This window comes from Calonectris borealis, chromosome 3 (assembly GCF_964195595.1).
Source record: "Calonectris borealis chromosome 3, bCalBor7.hap1.2, whole genome shotgun sequence".
Classification (NCBI taxonomy): Eukaryota; Metazoa; Chordata; class Aves; order Procellariiformes; family Procellariidae; genus Calonectris; species Calonectris borealis.
In genome coordinates this window covers 79,940,875-79,967,486 of record NC_134314.1, presented here as the reverse complement: position 1 = coordinate 79,967,486, position 26,612 = coordinate 79,940,875, and the positions used below count along the sequence as shown (strand labels likewise).

Genomic DNA, 26,612 nt, shown 5'->3' with positions numbered 1-26,612 from the left:
CCATTTTCTCATTCATTTTGCCAGTGGTTTTAAACCTGTGATCTCGAACCCCTAGAATTTTGCAGACTATTTCTAAGGGGTCCAAACCAGAAACAAGCATGTTATCACCAGGTGTAAATTTCTTCTGAAATTTTTTCACATGAAAATTGCAAGGGTCCATAAACCTAAAAAGATTGGGAAGAGTACCACCAGTTTGGTTTATAAGCCTTGCAGAGGATTACAAACACTGCAAAACAAGAGTAGCATTGTGATCTAATTGAAAGTGTTTGCATGCTGAGCATAATAGTCTGTAAAATAAAAAGACAGTATTTCACTATCTAGACTTGCAATATAGAAGTACCATTAACCATAGAGAATTAAAAGATTATGCTTTCTGCATTATTTCATTCAAGAAGATTATAAGACAAAAGAAGAAAATGAAAAGGCACATACTGGAATTTTCTCCAAAGTAGAACCTAGCTGTGACCTCTTTAATATATTAAATGAATTAATGCATTAAAGCTTCCTCCCCTCACCCTCGAATGTCCCTGTGGGAAGCAAAATTGTGCCATCTAGTGGGATTTAGACCAGGTCTCGGCTGCGCCTTTCCACTAGACACTACAGACACCCTACAGACCACCTCCACTTGAATAAGCTTACGTTATAGAGTGGACTTTTTTGGATTCCACTTTGCTCCCAAGTTCAAACCCCTCCTCTGCTACAGCTGCAGGAAGGGTCTGCAGACGGTCTGTTCGCCCTGCCAGGCTTAGGGGCAGAGAGGACTTTGTGTGCTCAGAAGGGGAATATTCAAAAGCTCAGTCAGGAGCTGTGTCACGAACAAACAGGCAATGCAACTTCACAAGGGCAGGCTCTGACAATAGGGGAAAGCAGGGCCAAACACGGCAGGGTTGGCTGGCTGGGGGAAACTCTTCACTCCTTGAGCCGGGCAGCACTGGCAAGGTAAGATGCATCCCACAAAGGCTGTTTTTTTCCAAGGGCCGGAGGAGGGGAGGGGAAGTTGCTTTTTCATTTATCTGCTAAATCCATGTTTCTTCTTGGCTTCTGAGTTGATGGGAAAGATGAGCAAAAATGATTTTCATGAGTATGACTTGGTAAATTGGAAACACCGAAGCCACGGGGTTCAGCACGGATGAAGACTCTTCCGCGGCCAGCAACCTTGGTTTGCACAGCTATAGAGCTGGTGTACGCAGGCAACCCTGTAACACAAACAATCTCATTTCCTAGTACTGTTTTGTAACCTTAGTTAAGCAATAGGCCTAATATAGATTCCAGTACGATCTTTTAATCTTTGCCCTTTATGGATTAGTGTATCTTTATGCCAGATAGGCATTTCACTGCTTGCAATTTTTTTCTTCTGTGCTAGTGATAGAGAGAGACATATAATGTATGATTGTGATACTAAAATCGGTCCAAGTGTTGCAAGTCACTTTTATACCTATCTAATAACACCTGATAGATGTCCTTTGGGAGCGCTCATTAGTGCCTCAGTCACAACAGGTGATTGAGTAACAACTCCGCAAGTTTTCAATATCAGAAAAAGTAAAGTTCACTGGCCCATCCTCAAATAATTAACAACTCTTTCCTCTACAAATGCAGTGAGAAGTGACCTTTTCCAACAAAACATAAGCTGTTTTTCTCCAACTCAAAACATCCCGTGGAATAATTGGATCAGCTCTGTGCACCAGCAGACCTTTGTCTTATGTGAATCAACATGAACAGGAATCTTAAGAATGTTTTGGTCATTTCTTTTGGATTTTTACTTCTCTTCACTGCTTATGGAGGACTCCAGAGTCTACAGGTAAGTGGAGCATCTCCCACTGGTTGGCAGGACAGCTGGCCTGGAAGGGCATCAGGCCAGCTGGTGGTGTGAAACCTGCCAGTCTTTCCACAGTTTCTGTGAGGAAGGCATGCACGATATTTTTTTGAGGTGGGTTAGGACATCAATTCGGTGCAGGTTAATATCCCTCACCCAGATCCATAGCATTTCTTAAATATTTTATTCTAGCACTTCTCAAATAGTTTGAACACTTGTGTCAGACAAGTATTCTTTAGGTCCACAAAAGCTGTTTCAATGAAAACTAAATTTCTCTGAGATTTGTCTTAAAATAATATATTGCAAAATGAAAAAAAAATTCAATTTCTGGAAAGGGTTTGTTTTGAAGATTTCTAAATTGCTATAATTTTATTGTTGTTATACAGCAATGTAAAATAATAAAAATGTATGCCCAATCCATTAAATAATTTAGGTATAAAATAATACAATAATTCCTGGCATCATGATATAACATAATAATAAAAAATATTATATTAAATCAAAGGCAGTTGTGGCTTGTATTGGCATTAACACCTTAAAACACAGTAGCAGAGATGGGTTTCTAGAATGACTTGAACACTCAGGATACCATCAGAGCTGTCTTGTTTAGCATAGCCAAAATAAAAGACTGAGGGTTACTGTTGCTGTCTATGAATACTTCAGAGTAGATAAACACAAGGAGGAACTTCTCAGACTAGAAGACCGTGCTGGTCTAATGACAACTAAGTGGATGTAAGTCATCCATGAGCAACTTTAGGCAGGATATTAAAAGACGACCCTGATCAATTGGGTTGAATTTTCCCACTGGTGTGGGAATCTGTATGCTTTAAAGGTGGAGCTTGATATATAACATGATGCACTTGTTTGCAATAACAAGGGATTGACCTCATTTCAGGATGAGGTCCCTGCTAGCTCTGTACGTCTCTCTCTTCTCTCCTTGAGCAGTGTCTGTTCACTAACACTGTCAAATTCCAAGTTCAGGGAAGTTCTGCAAAAACAGCCCCAAAAATGGATGGAGATGTGTCGTGGCTTAACCCCAGTCGGCAACCCAGCACCACACAGCTGCTCACTCATCCTCCCTGCCCCCAGTGGGATGGGGGAGAGAATCTGAAGAGCAAAAGTAAGAAAACTCGTGGGTTGAGATAAAAACAGTTTAATAATTGGGGGGAAAAAAATTGTAATGAAAAGGAAAACAACAAGAGAGACAGAGGAACAAAACCCAGGAAAAACAAGTGACGCAACCGCTCACCACCAGTCAGAAGCAACCGACGCCCAGCCAGTCCCCGAGCAGGGATCGCTGCCTCCCTGGCCAATCCTCCCCAGTTTATATACTGAGCATGACGTCATATGGTATGGAATGTCCCTTTGGCCAGTTGGGTCAGCTGTCTTGGCTGTGCCCCCTCCCAGCTTCTTGTGCATCTGGCAGAGCACGGGAAACTGAAAAGTCCTTGACTTAGTCTAAGCACTACAGCTACTTAGAGACAACTGAAAACATCAGTGTGTTATCAACATTATTCTCATACAAAATCGAAAACAGCACTATGCCAGCTACTAGGAAGAAAATTAACTCTATCCCAGCCGAAACCAGGACAAGATGTTATGAGCTGGGCAGACTAACGAGGTGGGGGAAGATAAACCCAAGAAGCAGCGAGTCAGCCCCACCATCTGAAACGGTACACGCTCAGGTTAAGTGCTGGAACATAAAGCCTCCCCTAACGCTGCAGGAGGCAGTGGTGCTGATCCACGAAGTAGCCCTCTTCTCTCTCCGTTTTGTCTTGGTGGTTAAAGAGGACTTGCTGAGACACAGTCAGAAGTAAGTTATTTTATTGTATTGTAGCCTCCAGGACAAGCATTAAAAATTTGCATCATTTATTTCAACATTTCCCCCACCCCTCGCCAAAAAAAAAACCCCAAACCAGTAACAATTAAGCGAATCATATGATTTTGGAGGCCTGGCTCCTAATTTTTGGAAGCTGTAGCTGACTAAACCAGGCATGTCATGTTTCAGAAATAGGACCTCAGTGATGAGGAAACCTCTTTGCCTTTTTACAAAACAACCATTCTGATTCTCAAATACGTTGATACTGCTCAACAGAGAACCTCCTCACCTCAGTGTCCTGATGCCTGCCTCTTGCCAAGGGTGCCACGTGGCTGCCACCATGGTCCTGGACCACGCAGCCATCGCAGGGCTTGGAAATGTTTGGTGTGGCTACCAGCAGCCTCGCTCTCCTCCAGCGCTCTCCAGTGCTACCCCACCAGCATCCATTCTCCCTTCCGAAACCGTACTGGATCACGTCAGCTTTTAATGAAAACAAACAGGAAAATGTTGATAAACAGCATCTGGATCTTCTCATTGCAACTTTCACAGAATCAAGACAAGAGGAGAACTATACTGAGCATAAAATTATAAAACCTAGTTAGATCAGTAAAATGTTATTCCTCCCTTGTGAAGATGTGGGTGAATCAATTACTTCCAACTACAAAGGGCTGCTGTGAGCATATTAGGATATTTGGACCTTGGCCTCTGAAGAATTTAGAAATTATCAGACCTGTAGTTTAAAGCAAAGAATCTTCCACTGTTGCTAAATCAGCCCTTGCAATGCAGATCTGAGGATATTCCTGCCTAGACAAAAAGGGAAGGCCAAGAAAAGAGGTTATCCTTCATTCAGCTTGCTTTCAAAGACAAACTCAAATGAATTACATTAAATAATCTAAAGTCTGACTTACCAAAGCTTTGAATCTGAGCAATCGTCACTTGAGTCTGTATCATATTTTCATAAATGGGCTATCATTGTGAGGAAAACCATAAATCCATAATCAGGCTGGTGTGGGGAAAGGAGACAGTAATACCCAGCCCCAGCTTCCATGTCTTTCTATTTCTGCCTGAAGCCACTCTCTGTACACCATAGTAACGTAAGCCTGTGATAAAATCTGTCTCAACCGCTGGTTTTGTCCATGCAGAGCAGTCTCCATGCAGAAGAAGGCCTGGGCGTTGCTTCCTTAAGTGTTCTCTATGCTGCGCTCATCTTATCGTCCATGTTCCTCCCTCCAATCCTCATCAAGAAGCTGGGCTGCAAGTGGACCATGGCAGGCTCCATGTGCTGCTACATCGCTTTCTCCTTAGGGAACTTCTACGCTAGCTGGTACAATTTAAATACTTTAACCTTGTCTATTGTCTTTGAACCAATCAGTAAGGGTCAAGTTTGTTCTTCTTTTTCTTCTCAATTCCTACTCTATCTCTGTGTTGCGGATTTGAAAGTTGGGTGCAAAAGGTGTTACCTGCAACAAGCAGGAATAAATAAATCCAGTAGCAGGCGAAGCAGACAGGTGAAAATGTGAAAATGTGCAAAAAGCCAGAATGAATGCATCCATTTGCCCACCTGAAGCTGCTTCTCTAACTCGTGCGTGTAGCAGAGATTTCCCTTCAGAAAATAAAAAAAATCGGAAGTCTCATTTAAAATCCAAATGATTTTTAGGACTGTTTTTGAAAAGATTGGTAAGGGAAGGCTCTCTTCCAGCCAGTGGCTCTGGGAGCAGAGGATGACAGGAGAAGGCCAGCTCCTGCCTTGCCCTTTTGGAGGTGGATGAACAATTTACCTCTGCTCTCCAGTCACAGGGGATGCAACTCTGCAGAGGAAAGCTGTTGTGATCATCTTCTGAAGCGCAGGTGCAATTTAATTCTCAGTTAGAAGAGGACAGGGCACATGAGCACAGACCTAGCCAGCCTAGCCCAGACCTAGTCCCTGGACACAGCTGGGAGTGCTTGCACATCTGAAACTTCTATGACTGGCCCTTTCTGGGTTCCGTGTAGCAGATCTATTGAATCACACAAAGGATAAATCTATTTATTTGATGTCTATTTTTGCCTCTGGATCTTTGGGCAAATGATTATTATGCTAATGGATGATAACTACGCTAAATAAAGTGTTCTTTGGCAGGTACACACTAATCCCTACCTCTGTGATCCTGGGCTTAGGAGGAGCACCACTCTGGTCTGCCAAATGCACTTACCTCACCATTGCTGGCAATGCATACGCTGAGAAAGCAGGAAAAAAAGGGAAAGACATTATCAACCAATACTTTGGGGTCTTCTTTCTGATATTTCAGTCCTCCGGCATCTGGGGAAATCTGATCTCATCCTTGATATTTAGCCAAGCTTCCAACAAAGGTAAAATATATTTTAAAATCTTGGCGCTTCTCTCTATAAACATCAGCTGGTTCTAGATATTTAAAAGGTAGATTTCTGTAGCTGAGCTAGTGACCCTCAATTGCCTTCACAGTCAGTGGAAACAGGCACTTCAGGTGTGACTTAGCTCATCTGAAGGTAGATGTCTGAAATACAGGCTAAATTGCTCTCTGGAAGTGTCTATTTTCTATCAACTCTTCATCAGCTATAAAGAGAGTTCAGACAACTAGCTCAAAAATAGGTGTCTACTGAATTCCTTTTGAATTCCAGCCCTGTGTTGTAAAGCATAGGTAGGCTGCTGGCAGTGACAGTCTTTCACATCTTCTATTTGAAGTGGATTAAAACAAAAGGCAAAACACTGAAGCAGCCTTTTTGCAGAGCTTGTAGTGGATTCATTTGCTGTTAAACATTCAAGGTTAGTCAAGCTGATGCTGGTGCTTGCCGAAAATGAGTGCTTTACAGAATTGTCAAGAAGAAATGGAAGTAGCTGTTGGCAGGAGTCTGCATGCCAGAGCTCCTCCGCTGTATTTCAGGCTCAGACAGGAGATGCCAATGTAGCTTGAAGAAATCACTCAACAGTGCTGCCCTCATTTCCCATGCTTGTAATTGGTGTAAGCTTTAAAAGGGCAGTTGTGAAGATAAATTAATACCTGGATGCCACTTTAGAGACTCAAAGTGCTACAGTGTGTTATCATTGCAGATCATTCCCTATCCTGTCAAAGTCAGAACAGGATGGACATGGAAAGAGCTTTCTATATACACTGCTCCTATGAATAGCAAGAAGTTACTTCTCTTCCCTGGCTCAGTTAAACAGTTTGTTCTCTGGAGGGTATTCAAATAGGTATTTGGTTAAACCTAAATGTCAGGGAGCTGGCATCAGGTTTTAATCTTTGAATCCTTGGGTTTATGGCACGGTAGTTGTCACAAGGTGTGATACTTATGGAGAATCATGCTTCCTTTAAACTCGAGCAACTATAAATGAAATTCCATCAAAGCAGAATGCTAAAGGGCCGCATCAAGTGCAACTGAGCCCTGCCGAGCTGGTCACTGAGCCACACGATGTCTCAGGAGGGAATGGCCGTTCTGGTTTCTTTTGCAGGGCAGAGGCTGTGGGGCAGCTGTGGGGTCTGCACAGACTGCAACCATTTTACTCTCCTCTGCCTCACAGCACACATCATGTTAAGTGAGGATTAAAATACTCTTTTTCTATCTTTTAAATCCTCTCCTAGTTTCACAACTGAGGATGTTCCTCTAAATTCTAATGAAACTCCAACTTTTACTTATTTTTTAACAGTTACATTGGGTTTCAGGAAATGCTGTGCTCCTGGGAGGTATCCTCCGAACAGCGCTCAGAGCCAAAGGCCTTGCATATCTTCACAACAGTGATGAGCAGTCATACGATAAGCTTCCCAACTGTGCCTTCCCAGTGAGACTCAGCTTTAGTCTAGCAGGAGCTTCTTGCAGGGGGTAAGGGTCTCCAGGCACTCACTTCTTTTCCTCTCCTCTGACAGTGCAGCAAAGATATCCACCCATATTGTCCATATACTTAAAACACATAATTTCACTGAGCAGTCAGAAAGATTTGGTATGTATCAGCAGAATCAAAATGCATAAAATTCAGACACGTATGTACACTTGACATATTGCCTGCATCACTGTATCCAGACACAGCAAGGCAAGCTACACCATGAGGTAATATTACAACAGAAGACAGTAATCAATGTAAATTACAAGAGTCATCCTTTCTCACTCATCAATATTGCAGCCTGATTTCCAGAGGAACAGAGCAAACCCTGCCTTGCAGCTTCCATATCACTAATTGCATGTGCATCTTCATCTTCAGATGATGCACAAACAGACAAAAACTTGTTTTACACACTTCCACACTTTACAAGTGTGACTCACCTTTTGCATATGGTAATTTTGCTGAAGGTCTGTTTGTTCAAAACCGTGTAGCAGTAGCCACTGGCTATAATAAGGTAATGATATTCTTTATGTTATTAAGTTTTATCTGATATTGAACCTAAAGTTGTTTATGAAGCTAGTTAAACAGCTGATTCACGTCGCAGCAGCTTTGATTGGAAGCAATGAGGAAAAAAACCCTAAAACTAGTTACACAATAACCCTAATTGACAAATTACAGATCAAGTCCTGTTTAAGGAATCAGCCAAGGTACACTGTATTGCCCTTTATTATGCTTGGACCAGTGACAAATTCTGCAGTGAAAGCACTGAAATAGTTGTATGTTTTTTTGATCACCCTTCCCCACTACACAGCTTATTCAGGCTCACGCTTTGGGTTAGCATTTTTCCTTTACAGAAAGGGCACTGGAGGAAGTGGTGACACACAGGGTGCGTGGGTACACGCATGTGTGTGGCTTTGACACATGCCCAGCACAACACTGGTGGAACTGAAGAAAGCAAAGGTCCTACTCCAAACCCTGCCAAACTGTTCTAGTTTCAAGTACGTTCTTAAAGAGTAATAAAGCCAGTAATAAAGTAATAAAGCCAGGAAAGCTGATTTCTTGGAAGACTGCATTAGTGGGTAATCGTAATTTGAATTTATAACACAAGAACATGTCTCGAGGTGGTTTCTGTTCCTGTAACATATACAGAAATTACCTGGAGGGGGATAATGTGCTCCGGCTGTAAGAACTGAGGTCCATCAGTTCAGTGGTGGTGTAAACTGAGGGGCCTGACTTGTGAGGTATTATGATTAAAAGGTACAGATACACACTGGAACTTTAAATACTGCAAATTGAGCTTGGATTCAGATTTCAGCCTCTGGCTTTAGTCCATGTCTCCATGTAACCATCAATTCAGTGTTCTGTCTTGAGCAACTGTTTCTGTTAAACCAAATTTTTGTGTGTTAAACTGGGATTCTGAAGTTAAACATCTCTAATCAGGAAGCATTTGAAACCAGGACTAATCACCGAGCGCTGGATTCCCTTCTTCTTACATATAGTGTGCACTCATCTGATCTCTTCCCTGTCCTGCCTTTCTTTTGGTTCTTACTGAATTAGTGGAAATCTCAGAAGAAAACCTGGCATGCTGCGGAGCGTATGACTGCATGACTGATACCACGAACACCACTGGGTCAGCAGAACCCTCCAACTCCTTAATCTACACTCTGCTAGGGATCTACACTGGTAAGTAATCCACACAATCTTTAATGAATATCACTGATAGTGAACCTACTACTTGTGAAACCTAGCATAACTTTGCAGATTAAGTTTCCAACTTCCTCCTTCAATCCAATTTGCTAAAAGGAAATAAGATATGTGAGAACTGTAAACAACTCCTTCCAAAATAGTTTCAAATGCTTTGTGCCAGTGCTGTATCATTTTTGTCTAAAGAAGCAAGACATTCTTTACACTTTTCACCTGGAATAAAGCTAAAGCCCAGTATGGTGTCAGTGTTGCTCTACAGACTAGAATCAAAAGTATGCCCACATTGCAATTAGAGGATTGCAGCAGCTTATCCAGTTATGCATGAGATGATAGTTTTAAATTCACTATCTTCAGGATCAGCAATAGTGAACTAGTTACTGATGGCATCGGGCAGATTTATATATGCCTGCAGAGGTCCAAGATGCTAAGAGCAGCCCAGCTAGTGGTTCGTGAATTCACCAACTTCTCGTTATCTGGGGATGCCTATCAGAACTGGCTGGCGTCCTACCACATGTAAAACAACTTTAGCACAAGAACTGCACTGTAATTAGAGGTGGACCTGAACCATGGCTCCCAGAACATGCAATCATTTGGGAGGAGGTTTTTCGATCCCTGCTGAGATTTTACAACTTCAATCAGTTCTCAGCTGTGATGCTTGAATTATGATACCTTAGTGTGAATGGCGAAGATAAAGAGAAGCACTAGGCGAACTGTCATGTCTCCCTTTTAGTAACTACAGCTGCCATAGACTTTCCTTGCATAAGGCTAGAAAGGAATCAAAGACAGGGAAGGCTGATGCCATCAAAAATCGGAAAGACAAAAATAGATATGCAAAGATTCATTCAGCGAGAAAAGTTCAAAAAGTATCTGGCTCAAAACAAGTTCTGCTCTGGATAAAGGGAAAGTATCTGGCAAGGCAATATGTCACCTTGGCTCTGTTAAAATATCTTTGCAGTCTCTGCACATAGATATACTCTCTATGTTGAGACAGATGCACGGAAATTGTCAAACGCTCAAACAGAGATATGTGATCTGGTCAGAGCCAGTCCTCACCAGACAAGTGCACCGCAGCAAACCCTCCCTCCTTCCCCAACCTCCATTCCTAATTGGTAAGAAAATGCAAAGAACATCTCCCCACTTCCCTTGCAGAGTGTGCTGGTGCTGATGCCTTTCTGCTAAAGGCAGGTTTGGCTCACAAGTTTATATTTAAATCTGATGACTAACATATACAGCACTCCCTTAGGCTTTGCTCATGCAAAATGAATGCAACCCTGCTGTCTACTGACCCTGCGTCAGTAGGGTTTCATTTTTCTTTTAAGCTTTTAATAAAAGATATGTCTTTTCCTACCTCGAGGGAAACCAAATAGCTAAATATTTCATTCACAGACATTTTTTATATGTCTCCTCTATTTGGTTGCTGAATACATATTTTGCCCAGCTTGGGTGGAGACAATAATGGATAAGTCTTTTGTTGTTTAGTTTTCTCGAGGACTGTGGATGTTTCTATTTATGTTCATACCAACCACTATTAAGCCGTGCAGTTACTTATCTCCTACAATTGCTCTTGATTCATTTGACATATTTGTTAGAATATTTGTCCTGTAAATGTGGATGTCCTGCTCTTGCCCACATAAGTCCTGCAATCAGCCCATAAGTACTAATAAACACCCTGGCAGAACCGACAATGAGTTACATCATGAAGGGTTTACAGCTCAGCCACAGTGGAGAACCGGGACACTGGAGAATACAACTTCATTCTAGGAGACATGGATGAGAAATAATAAGCAATGAAAAATTGATGGCAATTTACTGTAAATCTGCTAATATATTTGGACATTAAAAATTCACAGAAAAGACCATGCCCATACACAGTAACATAGGAGCACATTAAACAGGCAATGTGGATGGGGAGAGATGCTTGGTTCTCCTCTTACTCTGAACTCCACTTGTTTCCATGGATGGATTTCCAGTCAGCGTAAGTCAGAGAGGAAACATAATCATGCCTTGCATCTGTAACGAAGCAATCAGTTGTGAATCTGTGGCTGTTTCATTTATATTACGAGCCACAGTTATCTTAGAATCATGGAATAGTTTGGGTTGGAAGGGACCTTTAAAGGTCATCTAGTCCAACCCCTCTGCCATGGGCAGGGACATCTTCAACTAGATCAGGTTGCTCCGAGCCCCGTCCAACCTGACCTTGAATGTTTCCAGGGATGGGGCATCTACCGCCTCTCTGGGCAACCTGTTCCAGTGTTTCACCACCCTCATTGTAAAAAATTTCTTCCTCATATCTGGTCTAAATCTACCCTCTTTTAGTTTAAAACCATTACCCCTTGTCCTGTCATTATCTTCTTGATAACATGAAAAAGAATTGTATTGATTCACTCCACAAGCAACAAACCTAGACCGATACATATATGATCATTTTCTGATTAACTACCCCACGTATTCTTTCATATGCTGCTTCTGCTAGGAAATTATAGGTTCAAAGCTGTAACTTCCATCTTTTTCAAGTCACCCAGAGTTGCTCACTATCCTCTTTAAAATAGCACATATTCCATACTCAAAGCATGGCTCCAAGCTGACAAAAAAAAACCACCCCAGAAAGCAACATAGACTGGGATCCAAGACAGCAGTTCAACTTCTAGCCCTTTATTTTTCTTTCCATGTATTTGAAGGAAGATCCCCCCTAGCCACGAAAACCTTGGCACTGGAAGTGAATGCTCCTCTCTCGTGTTGATTTAAAGACTTTTGACAGCTCCCGAGGGAGCCGTTTCTGGCCAGCTCCCCGTCCCCGCGACCCCTGGCTTGCCCTGGAAGGGTGAGCCATCACCCTCTGCGGCCGTGCAGCTGGCCCGGCGGCCGTCACAACAGGCCAGTCACAGTTAAGCTGAGGGGATTTGCGAGGTGCGCAGCTGTATGCAGAAGATGTGAATGTAGATCAGGCCTTCGTGTTTACACAGAAATGGCCTTTACACTGCAGCGGAATCAGAGGCATCTGCCAAAACATCCCACAGAGAGCTAAGCACTAAGTCAGAACAATAACAGCAGCAAGCGACTTCCCATCATTCTTCCAGCACTCCTCATTTTTTCATGAACCTTTTGTTTTGTTTTTGCAGCTAGTGGTGTGCTAGCTGTGTTGCTGATTGTTATATTTCTGGACCAGATCAAATCTGACCAAGCAGAGACTGAGAAAGAAATACTAGAGACACCATCCTTTTGGTCTACGTTCCTAGCAACTTTCCAGCATCTTAAAGATAAAAGACAGTGTCTTCTAATCCCTCTGACAATGTACAGTGGGTTTGAACAGGGATTTCTTTCTGGTGACTACACAAAGGTGTGGATGACAATGAAAATCTATTTCTGTCTGTTTTTTGTGCCTTTGTGTCTTGTTATTGCATCTGATCTATATTTATTTGTTAAATGAAGATTTTTTCACTGGTGATTTGTGGTTTGCTAAATTACTGCTTACTTCTACTTGAATGAACTCTGAGTGACATCTCCAAACAAGAGAGGCCAGCAGTAAATATGTCCCTTGGAACAGCCTTAAAAAGAATGCTGTAGAGAGCTTAACTCACCAGTGGAGGCCACAGCAGAGAGCTACAGGTTCAAACTCTTCAGCTTGTTGTAAATAACAAACTGGGAAAAAAGCCAGAAGTCTGCAAAGCTTTTATATTTTCCATCCTTCTGGTCTCCCTAGAGTTTGTATAAGTGCAAGTCAGCACACTTACCACATATTTTATTACCTTTACGGTAAGAGGGCAAACCCTCAACGTGGCTGGCTGAAAGCCCTCACCAGTCACTAGTGCAACACGTCCTGAAATGAGCAAAACCACTTCTGCTCCCCCAGTTCTTCTACAAACCTAGACCCACAGCAGGTGTGTTCTCCAGACATTCGTTGAGAAAGCCTTCAAAGAAAGGGGGCAAACTTTCTGAGCTGCTTATGTGACACTTAAGTTTTAAAACCTTGCCTATAAGCAGACGGAAGAGTGCACTTGCTGCTGTGTGTGAACAGATTGAAAGGGGCACTTGCTCCATGGCCATCTCCATTGGCTGTACACTCTTATAGGTGAGGTCCTCTTCATTTCTTGGGAGCTGCTCTGTAATGACCATAGTGGCGACTGTTAATTTTCATCTCTTGGGCTATGAAGGGAAGGGCAGAAAATTCCTAATGCCACTTCCAGAGTTTTATTTGCATAGCGAGCAGTGCTCCAGTTTCTTCTCCTGCTTGTTACTGCTCTGTTTGCATGGGAACTGGGTTAGGAATATCGCTGCTGAAGGCCAACTATGTCAATGTACCAGGGACTTGTCAGCAAACTCTGTAGCTATGCTCCTTTGATCTCATCCATGCTGGCTATTTACCAAATACTCAGGTTAAGACCCTTGAACCTTAGCTGCATATTTTCACTGAAGAAAATGTGTCACCACTGTCTCTTCTCTTCCAGACGTATGTAACCTGTGCCCTGGGGATACATTACGTTGGTTATGCGATGATCTGCTTTTCAGCTGTAAATTCCCTCTGCTCTCTGCTCTTTGGAAGGATCTCTCAGTTCACGGGTAGAAAACTTCTATTTGCATTAGGTATGTAAAGGTCACTTGAAGGACTGCTCACCTCATGTAATATATCAAATCCAGTGCTCCCCCATTTGCATGCACTACACAGGGAGAGCTTGCTGTCAGCTATCAATTACAACCAAAGTCAATCTGGAGGCAAACTTCATTCACGAGAAGAGAGGCAGCACAGTTAACCACTGTATTGAGGTCACTGCCTTACATCGCTTTGCTGGTGGTGTATTCACCCTGCTTTTGAGGGTGCTGTCTACTCAGAAACTGCCCTACAGCTTTGATGCTTCACAGCTCTAATGCAACCCGTGATAAATGATCTTACAACACAGATGATGTGGCCTACACTATACCTGAGAAGGATTTCTCCATTGAAGTGAAACCTCCTCACCTTTATGGAGTGAAAGCAACTGCTAACCTCGTGAGATACACTGTTGATTTGAGTCTCAGGGGATGGTGAACTTGGAATTTAAGCAACCAGTCTAGGAATTTCAGGAAAATTTTTAAAGGTTGGCCTGGTGTCCTTTTCACTACCTACTTTATAGGGAGAAAAATAAAAGAAAAAGTCTTATGCCAGTGTGTCAGGCTAGAATAACTTGAGGGCCTCTGTATGGGTCAGTAATTTTCAGGTTGGCATGAGAAGAGTTTTGTATATTTTAAACCACCTTCTCCTCCATTGAACACTGTTCCAATGAGTAACAGAGTAATGGAGGCAGAAAAATACCAAGAAATATTTCATTTGTGTCCCTGTATCCACTAAGGTATTTGTACTGAAGTGTACTGATACCTTACTTCCACTACACAGTAACCTGTACTATAAGAAACTTCACTGAGTAAGTCAATGTGCATCCAGACATTCTAGGCATTTCCTCCACAGGAAATTTTAAACCTGGGCAAGGAAGAAGAAATTTAGAGTCCTTTATGCTACAGCCACTGGTTCAGAGATTCTTCTGTACATGTCTGTCCTAGGTGTGTCTCACTCTATGAAACTCATTTTAGATTTTAAAAAATCCCAGATAATAATAATTAAAAAACCTTATAGTGTTAGTAATGCAAGATCTCTGAACCTCTCAGTTCTGTCCAATGGTCTTTGTACTCAGCCTGTAAAGGTGTTCCTGTGGGGGGAGGAATCAGTGACTCATTTACATTCTGCTTTTAAAAAGAAAGATAAAAAGTCACCAGACCCTCTAGATGTCCTTAACTGTCTCCTCTGGCCCTGAGAGGAAACCTACGTTTAAGGACTAGGTCAGGAGAGCAGAGGGTGCTTCTTCCCCCGCCTTCCCACATGCCTCACACAATGGCTGCACGTCTTTCAGCAGCCCCTTCTCCTCCTCAGTGGCAGTTCCTCTCCTTTGGGCTAACAGCCGTATCAGCGCCGAGGATCTCTCAGCTCAGGACGCGGCTCAGAATTATTAACTGAAGCCTGCCAAAGGACTGCATTGTCTTGTATTTCATGCGATATCAACTCAGCACAAATCTCAATGAACCAGAAAGATTTTAAGAGCCTTGTGCTCTAGTTCGGGGAAGAATTTGAAAGTGTTATCTACCACTATCTGTCCTGTTTGTAATAGCATTTATATTTCTCTTCTTTCTTTCTAAATTAACAGCCACAGTTACAAACACCGCCTGTATAATAGCACTACTGCTGTGGAAACCTCATCCTAAACAGCTTGCTGTGTTTTTCATATTCCCTGCTCTTTGGGGCCTATCTGATGCCATTTGGCAGACACAAACTAATGGTAAGTCCTGGTGACAATGAAATTAATTCTCTTGAGCATAAAAATCTGCATGTTCATATTTATAAAACAACATGTGCATAAAAATGATAATGGGTTTAAGACAGCATCTAAAAGAAACATGTTAGCTGATTGGAAAGTAGAAGAAATAAGAACAAGTTGGGAATAAGAAGGTAAAATTCTCATTAAACAAATTTTTCCAAGATGAAGAGAGAACACTGCAGAAGATGATAATGGATATTCAGAATAAATATGCTGGAGGAGTACAAGTATTTCAAAGAAAATCAGAAAACTCAGAAGAATGATACATTCGGTCTGTCTTTTGCAATAAAGAAGACCACTCTGGATAAAAAATCGACTCAAAGCTCAGCAACAAAAGAAGCAGCAAATTGGCTGTCAGGAGTTATTAGAAAAAAATTGAAGGAGAAAACCACAGAGAGCAACATTATGCAACCAAGTAAATCCATGCAGTTCTGATTTGCCCCATTTCAAAAATCATAATCAAAGTGGTAAGGCATAAGAAGGCTATAAAAAGGAGCAGAGTCATGGGAGACTTCCACTTGAAGGAAGACTAACAAACTAGCACACTTTAGCCTGGACAAGTGATAAGTAAGGAAAGCAGTCAGTAAGATCATGAATAGTATGGAGAAGGTGATTAGAAATTCACTGTTTCTCTAAATAACAGAACTAGTGGCACCAAATAAAGTTATCAGGCAGCAGGCTTTATAGAAATCAAAATAAATGCTTTTTTCACACAATGCATAATCAAAGTATGTAATTCATTGCCAAAATGTAAATGTTTTTAAGCTGGAATTACATCACATCAGGGGAAAATGTTTTTGGGGGCTATTAAAGCCTGGTGGTCCAGAGGAAATCTACAACTCAGAATGTCTTTGATTGCCAGAGTCAGGAGGGCATTGCGGGGGAAAGATCACTGTATACTTGCCTCATTTCTTACACTCTTATCCTAGTACACAATTGAACTTCTTATCTGATGCATTACGGTTGTTTTTATGATTTTTTATGTTCTACTGCTTTGTGATACAGTGCAATTATTATGTACTGACAGTTCAGATAATGAGCTGATACAAACTGACTTCCATAAGGGATTGTTTAAACTGATCCCTCAATCAAAACTAGAGGAAGTTCTCTTATAGAGACTAAAGATAGACTCTAAAGTGCCAGAGAGGGCAAGAAAGAGCTAGTCTGTGATGACTTGAAGTGAAGTCTGCTAATCACTGTCAGTCACACTCTTTTTAAATCAGTGCCATACCCTATGTCAGTAAGACAGTTACATGCTCTCCCATCTGCTCCCATATTTTGCCTCTTATTTAATGAATATTGTTTTCTTCTATCTCAAATTCGTATTTGGTAGAGGGCATAGGAATATGCATGCGACAGAACTAGCTCATCTGGGCCCACATCAGGTTATGTGTCTTGGCTTCCCTCCCTCTGATCCCTCTGGTTGCTTCAGTAGCTTAGATGATTTCACCCACTAGATAAATTATCATGTTCCCCCTAGAGAGCCAAAGGGAAAACACCACGGTCCTCTGCCTGGCACTAACAGCGATCTCCTTTCCAGCACGTGTAGAGTCCCCCCTCCACACACAAGGAAGTGACCAGCCAGACTTCTCTGCCCCTCCAGCAGCTCCAGCTCATATCCCTTAGAGGAGAGCTAGCACATACGGCAAGCGACACCTCATCTTCTCTCATCCCAACCCACAGTCTTGTGCCTTTGGTACAATTTTAAACGAGTGCTCTCATTATTCAGGTTCCTGGAAGGACAACATCAGTGAGGATTTGCTCTCTCTGAAGTAAAGCTGTTCATTCATTTCCTGCTTCAGCCACAGTCTTCCTGACTCTTCATCAGGCTCCTTCCCAACACTCTTCAGAGCCGTATCTTAGTCTCCCACTGGGATAAAGGACCTGCCCTTTTTCCTGCTTCTCTCTTTTCCAGAAAGCCTTGCCCTTAGACACTTGGCTTCTTTCAGAATTACAGAAGGGTTGAGGTTGGAAGGGACGGCTGGAGGTCACATAGTCCACCCCCCCTGCTCAAGCAGGGCCACCCAAAGCCAGTTACCCAGGACCATGTCCAGTCAGTTTTTGAATATCTTCAGGGAGGGAGACTCCACAGCCTCCCTGGGCAACCTGTGCCAGTGTTCAGTCACCCTCACAGAAAAAAAAAGTGTTTCCTGATGTTCAGAGGGAACCTCCTGTGTTTCAGTTTGTGCCACTCGCCCCTTGTCCTGTCATTGGACACCTCTGAAAAGACCCTGGCTCCATCCTCTTCAGGCATTTACATACATTTGAGTAAGGTCCCTGCATGCCTGATGAAAAGGCACCTGGTGCGCTTGTTAGGAGAAGGGATAAGTACAGAGGACCTAAGTGTCAGAGAAGGAGGCTGGCTGCAGTTCCCAACCCCCAGATGGGGCATAGATGGTGGACAAAGTATTGCGCTTACTTGATGGCGAGTGAGCTCTGCAGTGCTGTGACAAAACTGACCTCTATTACAGCACTGTAACAGGTCATCTCCATTCCCAGATTCCTGCAGGATCCTTGTGAAAATTTCACATTTGTGTTAGCTGGGAAAAAACCAAATGTTCCTTATGCTTGCACAATATCTTTTTTTTGTCTGTACCTTCTTCAGCTATTCCATAGCTCCCAGTTATAAAATTATACAGAGTTTGCTTTGTCACATTGTCACACTGAAACATCCAGTGATGACATGAAACCTTAACAGTGACGTGTAGTGACATTATTCCATAATGCTGCATCCCAGAACAGGATCTTCAGTCTAAAGTGCCCATTTAGGACTAAATCTCTTCTCCCCTTCATCAGTTTTATACAGATATACATCACATGAGAAATTCCCAGCTATAGGAATGAGGCTATGAGGTGAGAGAAGACCTCTAAAACAGCATTGGGCTCCGAGGTTGTGGTCCTTCCTTTGGCAAGCTTCCATGACTGCTGCTTGGGCCTCAGTAGATTAACCACTGTATAAATACAACGGCATTGTGCCGCATACTTAAGGCATTTTACGGTAATCGAAGATGGCTTATTCTGGCCTGCTGTGGATAGTTAATACTGGAGTTCCCCCTAGAGGATATATAGGCTCACGGTAGATGAGTCCCTTCACCTTATAAAGGTTTCCTAACATGTTTGTGTACGTGTGTGGACACTCATTTATTTCCAGTGAAAGCTGCTTCATTTCAGAGTGTGTTGTGCCCTCTCTTATCTAACCTGAACACAGATGCAATATTTACCCTCCTGGCAATAACTGCACTTGGGGCATAACAACTGTGTAGCACAGAGCTATCAGGTAGACTACAGTAAAATACAGTTCTTTCCAGGCTGATATGCATCTTTAGAAAGGATACGAATTAGTCTGGAAAGTTTATAAACCTGGACTCAAATGATTTCCAGCAGTCCTGTTATATACTCATGCCTACTAGTAGCAGGGGAAGGAGTGGGTAAACGGGCAGCGATAAACAGGAAAGATAATTTCCATGAAGTGAGCTGCAAGAATTCAGAGCTAGCAGCCTCTCCACCCAGCCAGCCCAGCAGGTCCTGCTAAAGCTTCAGCCAGGCAACTTGTGCCACATGACACTCGACAGTGTTTGTGATACGGACAAATGTTTAGGTTTGAGGCAGAAACACCATTGTGCGCCTATGTAACTGCTAGCTAATACCACATATGCATCCTGGAAACGAGAACTTTCCTGCCAAGTCAGCCCTTCCTATAGCTGAGCCTTGGACTAGATCCCACTCAATTCTCCCATTGTTTTGGTCAAAAAAGAAAGCTTCAAAACAGCAAGGGAAAACAGGTACCAGCTGAAAGCCAGAATCTTTACACATCAGAAACCTTCCTATATTAAACTCTCCTCACTAATCCCTTTTCAGAAGATAACACAGGGCATATCAGCAAAGTTATATGAACAACTTGTACTTGTTCATTTATTAGGCAAAACTATGAAGGATTATCAAGTAATTCACACTACACTACACTCAGGCAGTTTAATGAACTAAGTACATCTTGTGATGCACTTGTCCGGGTTTTCCATCATGTCTAAATTGAATCGTTCAGTAAATGTCCTCTTACAGTCATCAGGAAGCAGTGAATTTTTACATATAGATTATGTTTCCCCCTTCTTAAGAAAACTGAAGGGTTAGTTGAGCCTACCCACACTTCTAGAGAACTTTGTACTCCTCTGTGCCTTTTGGCTGAATGTGCATATTTCAAACAGACGCGTTGATAGATAGAGAAGTTGATGAGAAGAGTCAAGGTTCGTGATATTTCTCCCCTTCCCTCCCTGCACACCACAGCTGAGTCAGTGGAAACACCCGCTTCTTTATCACCACTGATGCTAGCTCAGCACTCAGAGGAAAGCAAGCTCTCTCCCCTTCCCTGTGTGCCCAGCCAGTCAGACCTGGAGGCTGGGAAACCCTCCCTGGCTCCCAGTTGTGGGTGTGCAGCTGACTGAACTCAGTGGGAACTTCCCAGCCACATTAGGATGATCAGTTTAACTAAGTCTCTATATCAAGCAAGTTTTCCGGTTGCTGCCCAGAGGTTCTGTATGCATCAAGGATATTCTTTTTGCCAACCTATCCAGGAGGTGAAAATTTGAAAACCTGGTTATCTCAGAGAGGCAAATCTCCTTTGCATATTAAATCTGAGCCCAGTTGTAGCGCTCTCCTCAACTTTCTGATTTAAGTGTTTTGGGTCAGTTTGTTTCTCTTAACTTGGCACGTATGAAGAGCACACGTCGCTGCCATTGGCAACACTGCAAGGCTCACCTGAGGGCTCCCTAAGGCCAAGGTCTTGTGGAAACAAGGGACATGCATTTTACGTGAACAGGCTCTGCATGTTCTTAGGCAGGTGAAAGAAATGGTTCGAAGAACAGGTAGACAGTGCATGCAGGGTCCATGCAGGTTCTCCACAAAAGTGGTGAAGCATGGCAGCAGGGAGGTCCCTATGGTTCTTTAATCCTTTCTGCTGCCCACTGAAAGAGCAACTTGGTCCTTAAGGACCATGTCCCTAGACAAAATTGCTTGTTCTTTGAAAGTCTATAAGGACTTGGTATAACCTTTCCAATAGTTATACGTGGAGACGCTACAGTGTCAAGGGCCATTCCTGGCCACCTCCTCTTCCTCCTTACTTGTCAGTGCAAGAACCTTCTCTTTTGTGACTGATAACTTGAAAAATAAGCTTCCTGCCATCTCACTTCAATAGAACCCATCCTTTCTTCCTTCCTCCCATTTTCTTCCCCTTTTTCTTTGATATGCTCTATTTTGTCATTTTTGCTCTGTAATTTCACTTATAACAATCCATGGGAGTGCAGAAATCTTTTAAGACAAAGCTTGTATTTTCCTTTCTCTGACATTTATGAAGGAGGGTCTATCTTCCCCATTATGGTCTATTTATTCCCTTTGCAGAAAATACATGGTTTCAGACTTAATCTTCATAAGCCGTGTCTCTCCTTTCTTCTAGGACTCTATGGCATTTTATTTGAGAAACACAAGGAGGCTGCCTTTGCCAATTACCGTCTCTGGGAATCATTTGGATTTGTCATTGCCTTTGGTTATAGCACCAAATTGCAAGTCTACATCAAACTGTACATTTTACTGTCTGTGCTTGTGTTGTCTATGGTGACGTATGGAGTGGTTGAATACCTCGAAGCTAAGAGCTCCCCTGGGACCCCTACTGCTACAAAGAAGGAAAATGTAGGACCCCTCACCCAGGAAACACACATGTAATCCAACAGGGTCAGAGTGATGGAGGCAAAGCAAACTGGCCAGCTCCTACAGGCATGTCTCCAAGGGCGTTCCAACATGTACTGTCTCCAGAAAGGTGGTAAAGGAACAGATTTCAAGGCCAGTATAATGCAAATGTCTTAGGAGTAAAAATCTCTTTTGACATCTCAGCTTTATAAGTGAAGATTATCTGGCTTCACCCTTTCATACAAATGATGAACTAAATGTTTTATCTTTTTTTTAATTAATAAAGTCTTAATAAATGTAAACAAGACTCTTAAAGTCACATTTTTGTATCTGTGGATCAGACCTAGTGCCATAGCTTTACAATCAAACCTGAAAAGCCCACATGCAGCACCAGAAGCTGACAGCAACTGGGGTTGCTCAGCTGACTGCAGACAACACACATCATTTCATGGAACCGCTATTTATAAACATTTATATTGTTCTTATCCTGCATTCTTTAACACTTGCTGTAAATAACACCAAGTTATAAACTGGCTATATCTACAGTTTGTACCTGAACACCACAAAATCCACTAACTGCTGAGTCCACCAATCTGTCTTAGGTCAGCAGACAACTGTGTTTCTGCCCATGTCATCCCTCTGCTGTCCCAGCACTCTTTCCCTTTTGGTTTTCCTGTTTCCAGTTCTTCCCTCACCACTTACAGCAGCTTTCTCCCAAAACAGATGCCTTCTGCATGACCAAGTCCTTCAGTCATGATGAGTTTTCCCCACCTTCCCATCCACAGACAGAGCTGTTTTCAAGATAAGGAGCCGGGGGATGTTACTTGGGGAACCCAGCCATGCAGAGGATGCAGATAACAGTGCAAGTCATAGAGTGAGAAGGAGAAAAGGAGGATGGGCCTATGCTGCAATATTTCCTTGAGAACTATATGCATCTAGCAGTGGCTCAGATGAGGATTTCCCTCATCTCATTTCAACTTCTGTTCAGTTTTATACATACTATATTGTTTCCAGATTTGGATTTTGTGGTTTTACTGCAAGAAGAGTACTACAGTGCAATTACTGCACAGTGTCCCTACATCTTGATGAGAAAGCACTGTACAGATACTATGAACATTACTGGTAATGACACTATGATCAGGTCCACTGTGTAAGGCAGTGTTGTGGTTTAACACCAGCCGGCAACTAAATACCACACAGCCGCTCGCTCACTCCCCTCACCTCCGGTGGGATGGGGGAGAGAATTGGGAGAGTAAAAGTAAGAAAACTCGTGGGTTGAGATAAGAACAGTTTAATAATTGAAATAAAGTAAAATAGGAGGAGGAGGAGGAGGAGGAGGAGGAGGAAGAGGAAGAGGAAGAAGAAGAAGAAGAAGAAGAAAAGAATATACAAAGCAAGTGATGCGCGATGCAATTGCTCACCACCCACCAACTGACGCCCAGCCAGTCCCCGAGCAGCGATTGCTGCCCCCGCCAACTCCCCCCAGCTTATATACTGAGCATGACATCTTATAGTATGGAATACCCCTTTGGCCACTTTGGGTCAGCTGTCCCGGCTATACTCCCTCCCTGCTTCTTGTGCACCTCCTTGCTGGCAGAGCATGGTAGGCTGACAAATCCTTGACTAGTGTAAGCACTACTTAGCAACAACTAAAACATTATTGTCATACTAAATCCAAAACACAGCAGTATACCAGCTGCTAGGAAGAAAATTAACTCTATCCCAGCCGAAACCAGGACAGGCAGACAGCATAAAAGAAATTGAAGACAAATGCTGTTTATCTCCAAGATTAGTGCTGCCCCTGGAAATAAACTACATGGCTAGTTAAGTTGCTGCATGACATGGTGCTAACAGTTGAAACTACTTCTTCTCAGTTATTAACCATAACAGGAGGATGAGGCACCATATGGTGTGACAACATGATAGAAATCAATAATACAATTTATGTGGAAAAAAATCCCCAAATTGTTAGGGCTTTTAAGTAACAGTCCTTTCATGCTACTTTACTATCACTCTAACATTTCATGTTCCCAAGCACCTGGACTCCCCTCCAGACTTCACCTGTGTTGCTTCATGGCTTTTCATATGATAAGCTTCTTTTCCAGGTCTCATACAGTTAAGTAGAGTTCATTATGTCCTGCAGCAAAGAAGGCGACAGGTGGGCTCCCTCACAGATCCACCTTCCTCTTGTGCCTTTGCCCTGTCAGCTCAAAGGCAAGCTGTTAATCTCTCTGTTGGAAATATAAATGGCAAAACTATTATGGCTGCAGAATCCTGATGGCTTCCCAGCTGCCCAGAGATTACAGATGGATTTGCTAGGCTGCTGCTGATTCTCAGCCTTCCTTGCTTCCATCTGATACAGAAACTTGATTTCACCTCCATAACTGACAGTGAAACACATCTCCGAATCCTCCGTCTTCCCAAGCAACCGTTAGCCATGATGGGGCCCTGCTTTCCAGGAAGTGGCAGGACACCTGCCTGCCGATGGGAAGCAGCGAATGAATTCCTTATTTTGCTTTGCTTGCACATGCAGTTTTGCTTCACCTATTAAACTGTCTTTATCTTAACCCATGACTTTTCTCACTTTTGCTCTTCTGATTCTCTCCCCCATCCCATTGGTGGGGGGAGTGAGTGAGCAACTAGGTGGGTGCTTTGTTGGTGGCCAGGGTCAACCCAGCACACCTCCTTAATTGCTTTGTATTCTGTGGGCCCAGGATTTGTCTGCAGTAAAATTCAGCAATGGCATCCCAGCAAACAGCTCCTCACTCCACAGATTCCAGCTGAAACTGTGAGGAGCTACCAAGGAACAAGAAAAAGGTGCTCTGACCTTGGAGAGAACCTCAGGATCACTGACACTGTCAGCATGGGGGACAGGACCTTGTGGCCTGTGTTTTGGGGAGTTGTTTTCAACTCTTGATTCTGTCACAGAACTTTATTGTAGTCATTTCCCCAGTTGTAAAATAAGGGGAAAACCAACTCTTCCATCCCACAGGTAGTGTGAGGAAAAACTCTGTTACCTTGGTAACGAAAGCCAGAACTACACATGGCAATGCAGTGAACACGCTTACTCCTGGGACAGGGTGAGAATAAAGGTGCCTATCTGTCTTGGACATGATCCAAACAGAAATTGCCATTTAGGATATCATTATGCATGGACAGTACACAGTTATAAAATTTATGTGGTTTTGTTTACTATAAAGGCAATAGGGAATTTGCTGCATAGTATATCAAAAAAACTTCAGGCAAAAGTTCAGCTAGGAACACGTCTTCAATGAAATGCAAGAAACAAAACGATGGTTGAGGTTGCTTTGGTGTGAGGCCTCTGCCCTTTCACGGCCAAGGAAGACTCCACAAGCCCTGCTCCAGTCTAGCAGGCAGTGAGCAGCATAGGTCTGACTGTGCTGAGGCCTCAACCAGCAGCGGGGTGCAGGTAGACTCACCCTTCTTCGCCCCATGTTTCACTACCACGCAAGCTCTTACCTCACCCACAGCAACAACAGTGTTCATCCTGCAATGAAACAATAGCTTTTATCAGTCTGACTCTGACTGTGTGAGGTTAACGAGAGCGAGTGTAGCCATCTCAGTGGACACTAGCTTTGGGGTTTGAAGTTGTAGCCAGGCATGTGGCTGAAATCTCCAAGAGCTCTAAATCTGGCAATGGGAAATAAGCCTGCTAATGCTCATGTACTGAATGCCCTGTGTTCCCTGGTATCCTCAGTCCCAAACTGTGGTTCCCTAGAGGTATAGAAGGAGAGTCAGGCCTCCACACAAGAGAACCATGAGACAGTGCAGGTAATGAGGACACCGAGTGAGGGGCCACCTATGCCAGACAGGAGGAGAGGCCCTGAGAAAGGACAGCTCAGCCATTTCTTTCGGAGACTTCAGGGACTGAGGCCGGGTCACACACCAATCTCTGTTGAAATATCTCAATATCTGGCGACGGACAGAGTTCAGCTGTCTCACAAGGGGAAAAGGATTCTCGCGTATGAGTTGGCGGGGCTCATCGAGAGGGCTTTAAACTAAGTTCGAAGGGGGAAGGGGATAAAACCAGGCTCACTAGAGAAGAGCCTAGGGGCGGCACGCCATTGTCGGGGGAGAAATCGGCAGCCCAGCTCAAGTGCATCCACACCAATGCACGCAGCATGAGCGGCAAACAGGAGGAGCTGGAAGCCATTGTGCAGCGGGGTAGCTATGACTTAGTCGCCATCATGGAAACGTGGTGGGATGAGTCTCACGATTGGAGTGCTGCAATGGATGGCTATAAGCTCTTCAGAAGGGACAGGCAAGGAAGGAGGGGTGGTGGGGTAGCCCTGTGTGTTAGGGAGTGCTTTGACTGTCTAGAGCTCAATGGTAGTGATGACGAGGTCGAGTGCTTGTGGGTAAGGATGAGGGGGAAGGCCAACAAGGCAGATACCCTGCTGGGAGTCTGTTATAGGCCACCTAACCAGGATGAGGAGGCAGACGAAATATTCTACCAGAGGCTGGCAGGAGTCTCCCAGTCGCTAGCCCTTGTTCTCGTGGGGGACTTCAACTTTCCGGACGTCTGCTGGAAATACCACACGGCAGAGAGGAAACAGTCGAGGAGGTTCCTGGAGTGTGTGGAAGAGAACTTCCTGATGCAGCTGGTAAGAGAGCCCACCAGGGGAGGTGCCTCACTTGACCTGCTATTCATGAACAGAGAAGGACTGGTGGGAGATGTGGTGGTCGGAGGCCGGCTTGGTCTCAGCAACCATGAAATGGTAGAATACTCAATACTTGCTGAAGTAAGGAGGGGGGCCAGCAAAACCGCTACCATGGACTTCCAGAGGGTGGACTTTGGCCTGCTCAGGACACTGGTTGAGAGGGTCCCTTGGGAGACAGTCCTGAAGGGCAAAGGGGTCCAGGAAGGCTGGACGTTCTTCAAGAAGGAAGTCTTAAAGGCGCAGGAGCGGGCTGTCCCCATGTGCCGCAAGAAGAACAGGCAGGGAAGGCGGCCAGCCTGGCTGAATGGGGAGCTCTGGCTGGGACTCAGGAAAAAAAGGAGAGTTTATCACTTGTGGAAGAAGGGGCAGGCAACTCAGGAAGAGTACAGGGATCGCGTTAGGTCGTGCAGAGAGGAAATTAGAAAGGCAAAAGCCCGGCTAGAACTCAACCTGGCCACTGTCGTGAGAGACAACAAAAAATGCTTTTATAAGTATGTTAATGACAAAAGGAGAGCCAAGGAGAATCTCCATCCTCTATTGGATGTGGGGGGGGAACGTTGTCACCAAGGATGAGGATAAGACTTCTTTGCCTCAGTCTTTAATAGTCAGACCAGTTATCCTGAGGGTACTCAGCCCCCTGAGCTGGAAGATAGGGACGGCGAGCAGGATAAACCCCCCATAATCCAAGAGGAAGAAGTTAATGACCTGCTATGCCACCTGGATGTTCACAAGTCTATGGGGCCGG

General features: G+C 43.6%; 1 protein-coding gene across 1 annotated transcript; it reads left to right on the top strand.

Annotated features, from left to right (window-relative positions):
- Positions 1-1,635: 1,635 nt before the first annotated feature.
- UNC93A (unc-93 homolog A) lies at positions 1,636-21,472 on the top strand. Its single transcript, XM_075148137.1, has 8 exons — positions 1,636-1,798; positions 4,775-4,956; positions 5,752-5,981; positions 9,022-9,147; positions 12,288-12,505; positions 13,614-13,749; positions 15,339-15,470; positions 20,956-21,472. Exons 1-8 carry the CDS (start codon positions 1,712-1,714, stop codon positions 21,219-21,221), a joined length of 1,377 nt encoding a protein of 458 aa, XP_075004238.1. The 5' UTR covers positions 1,636-1,711; the 3' UTR covers positions 21,222-21,472.
- The last annotated feature ends 5,140 nt before the right edge of the window (positions 21,473-26,612 follow it).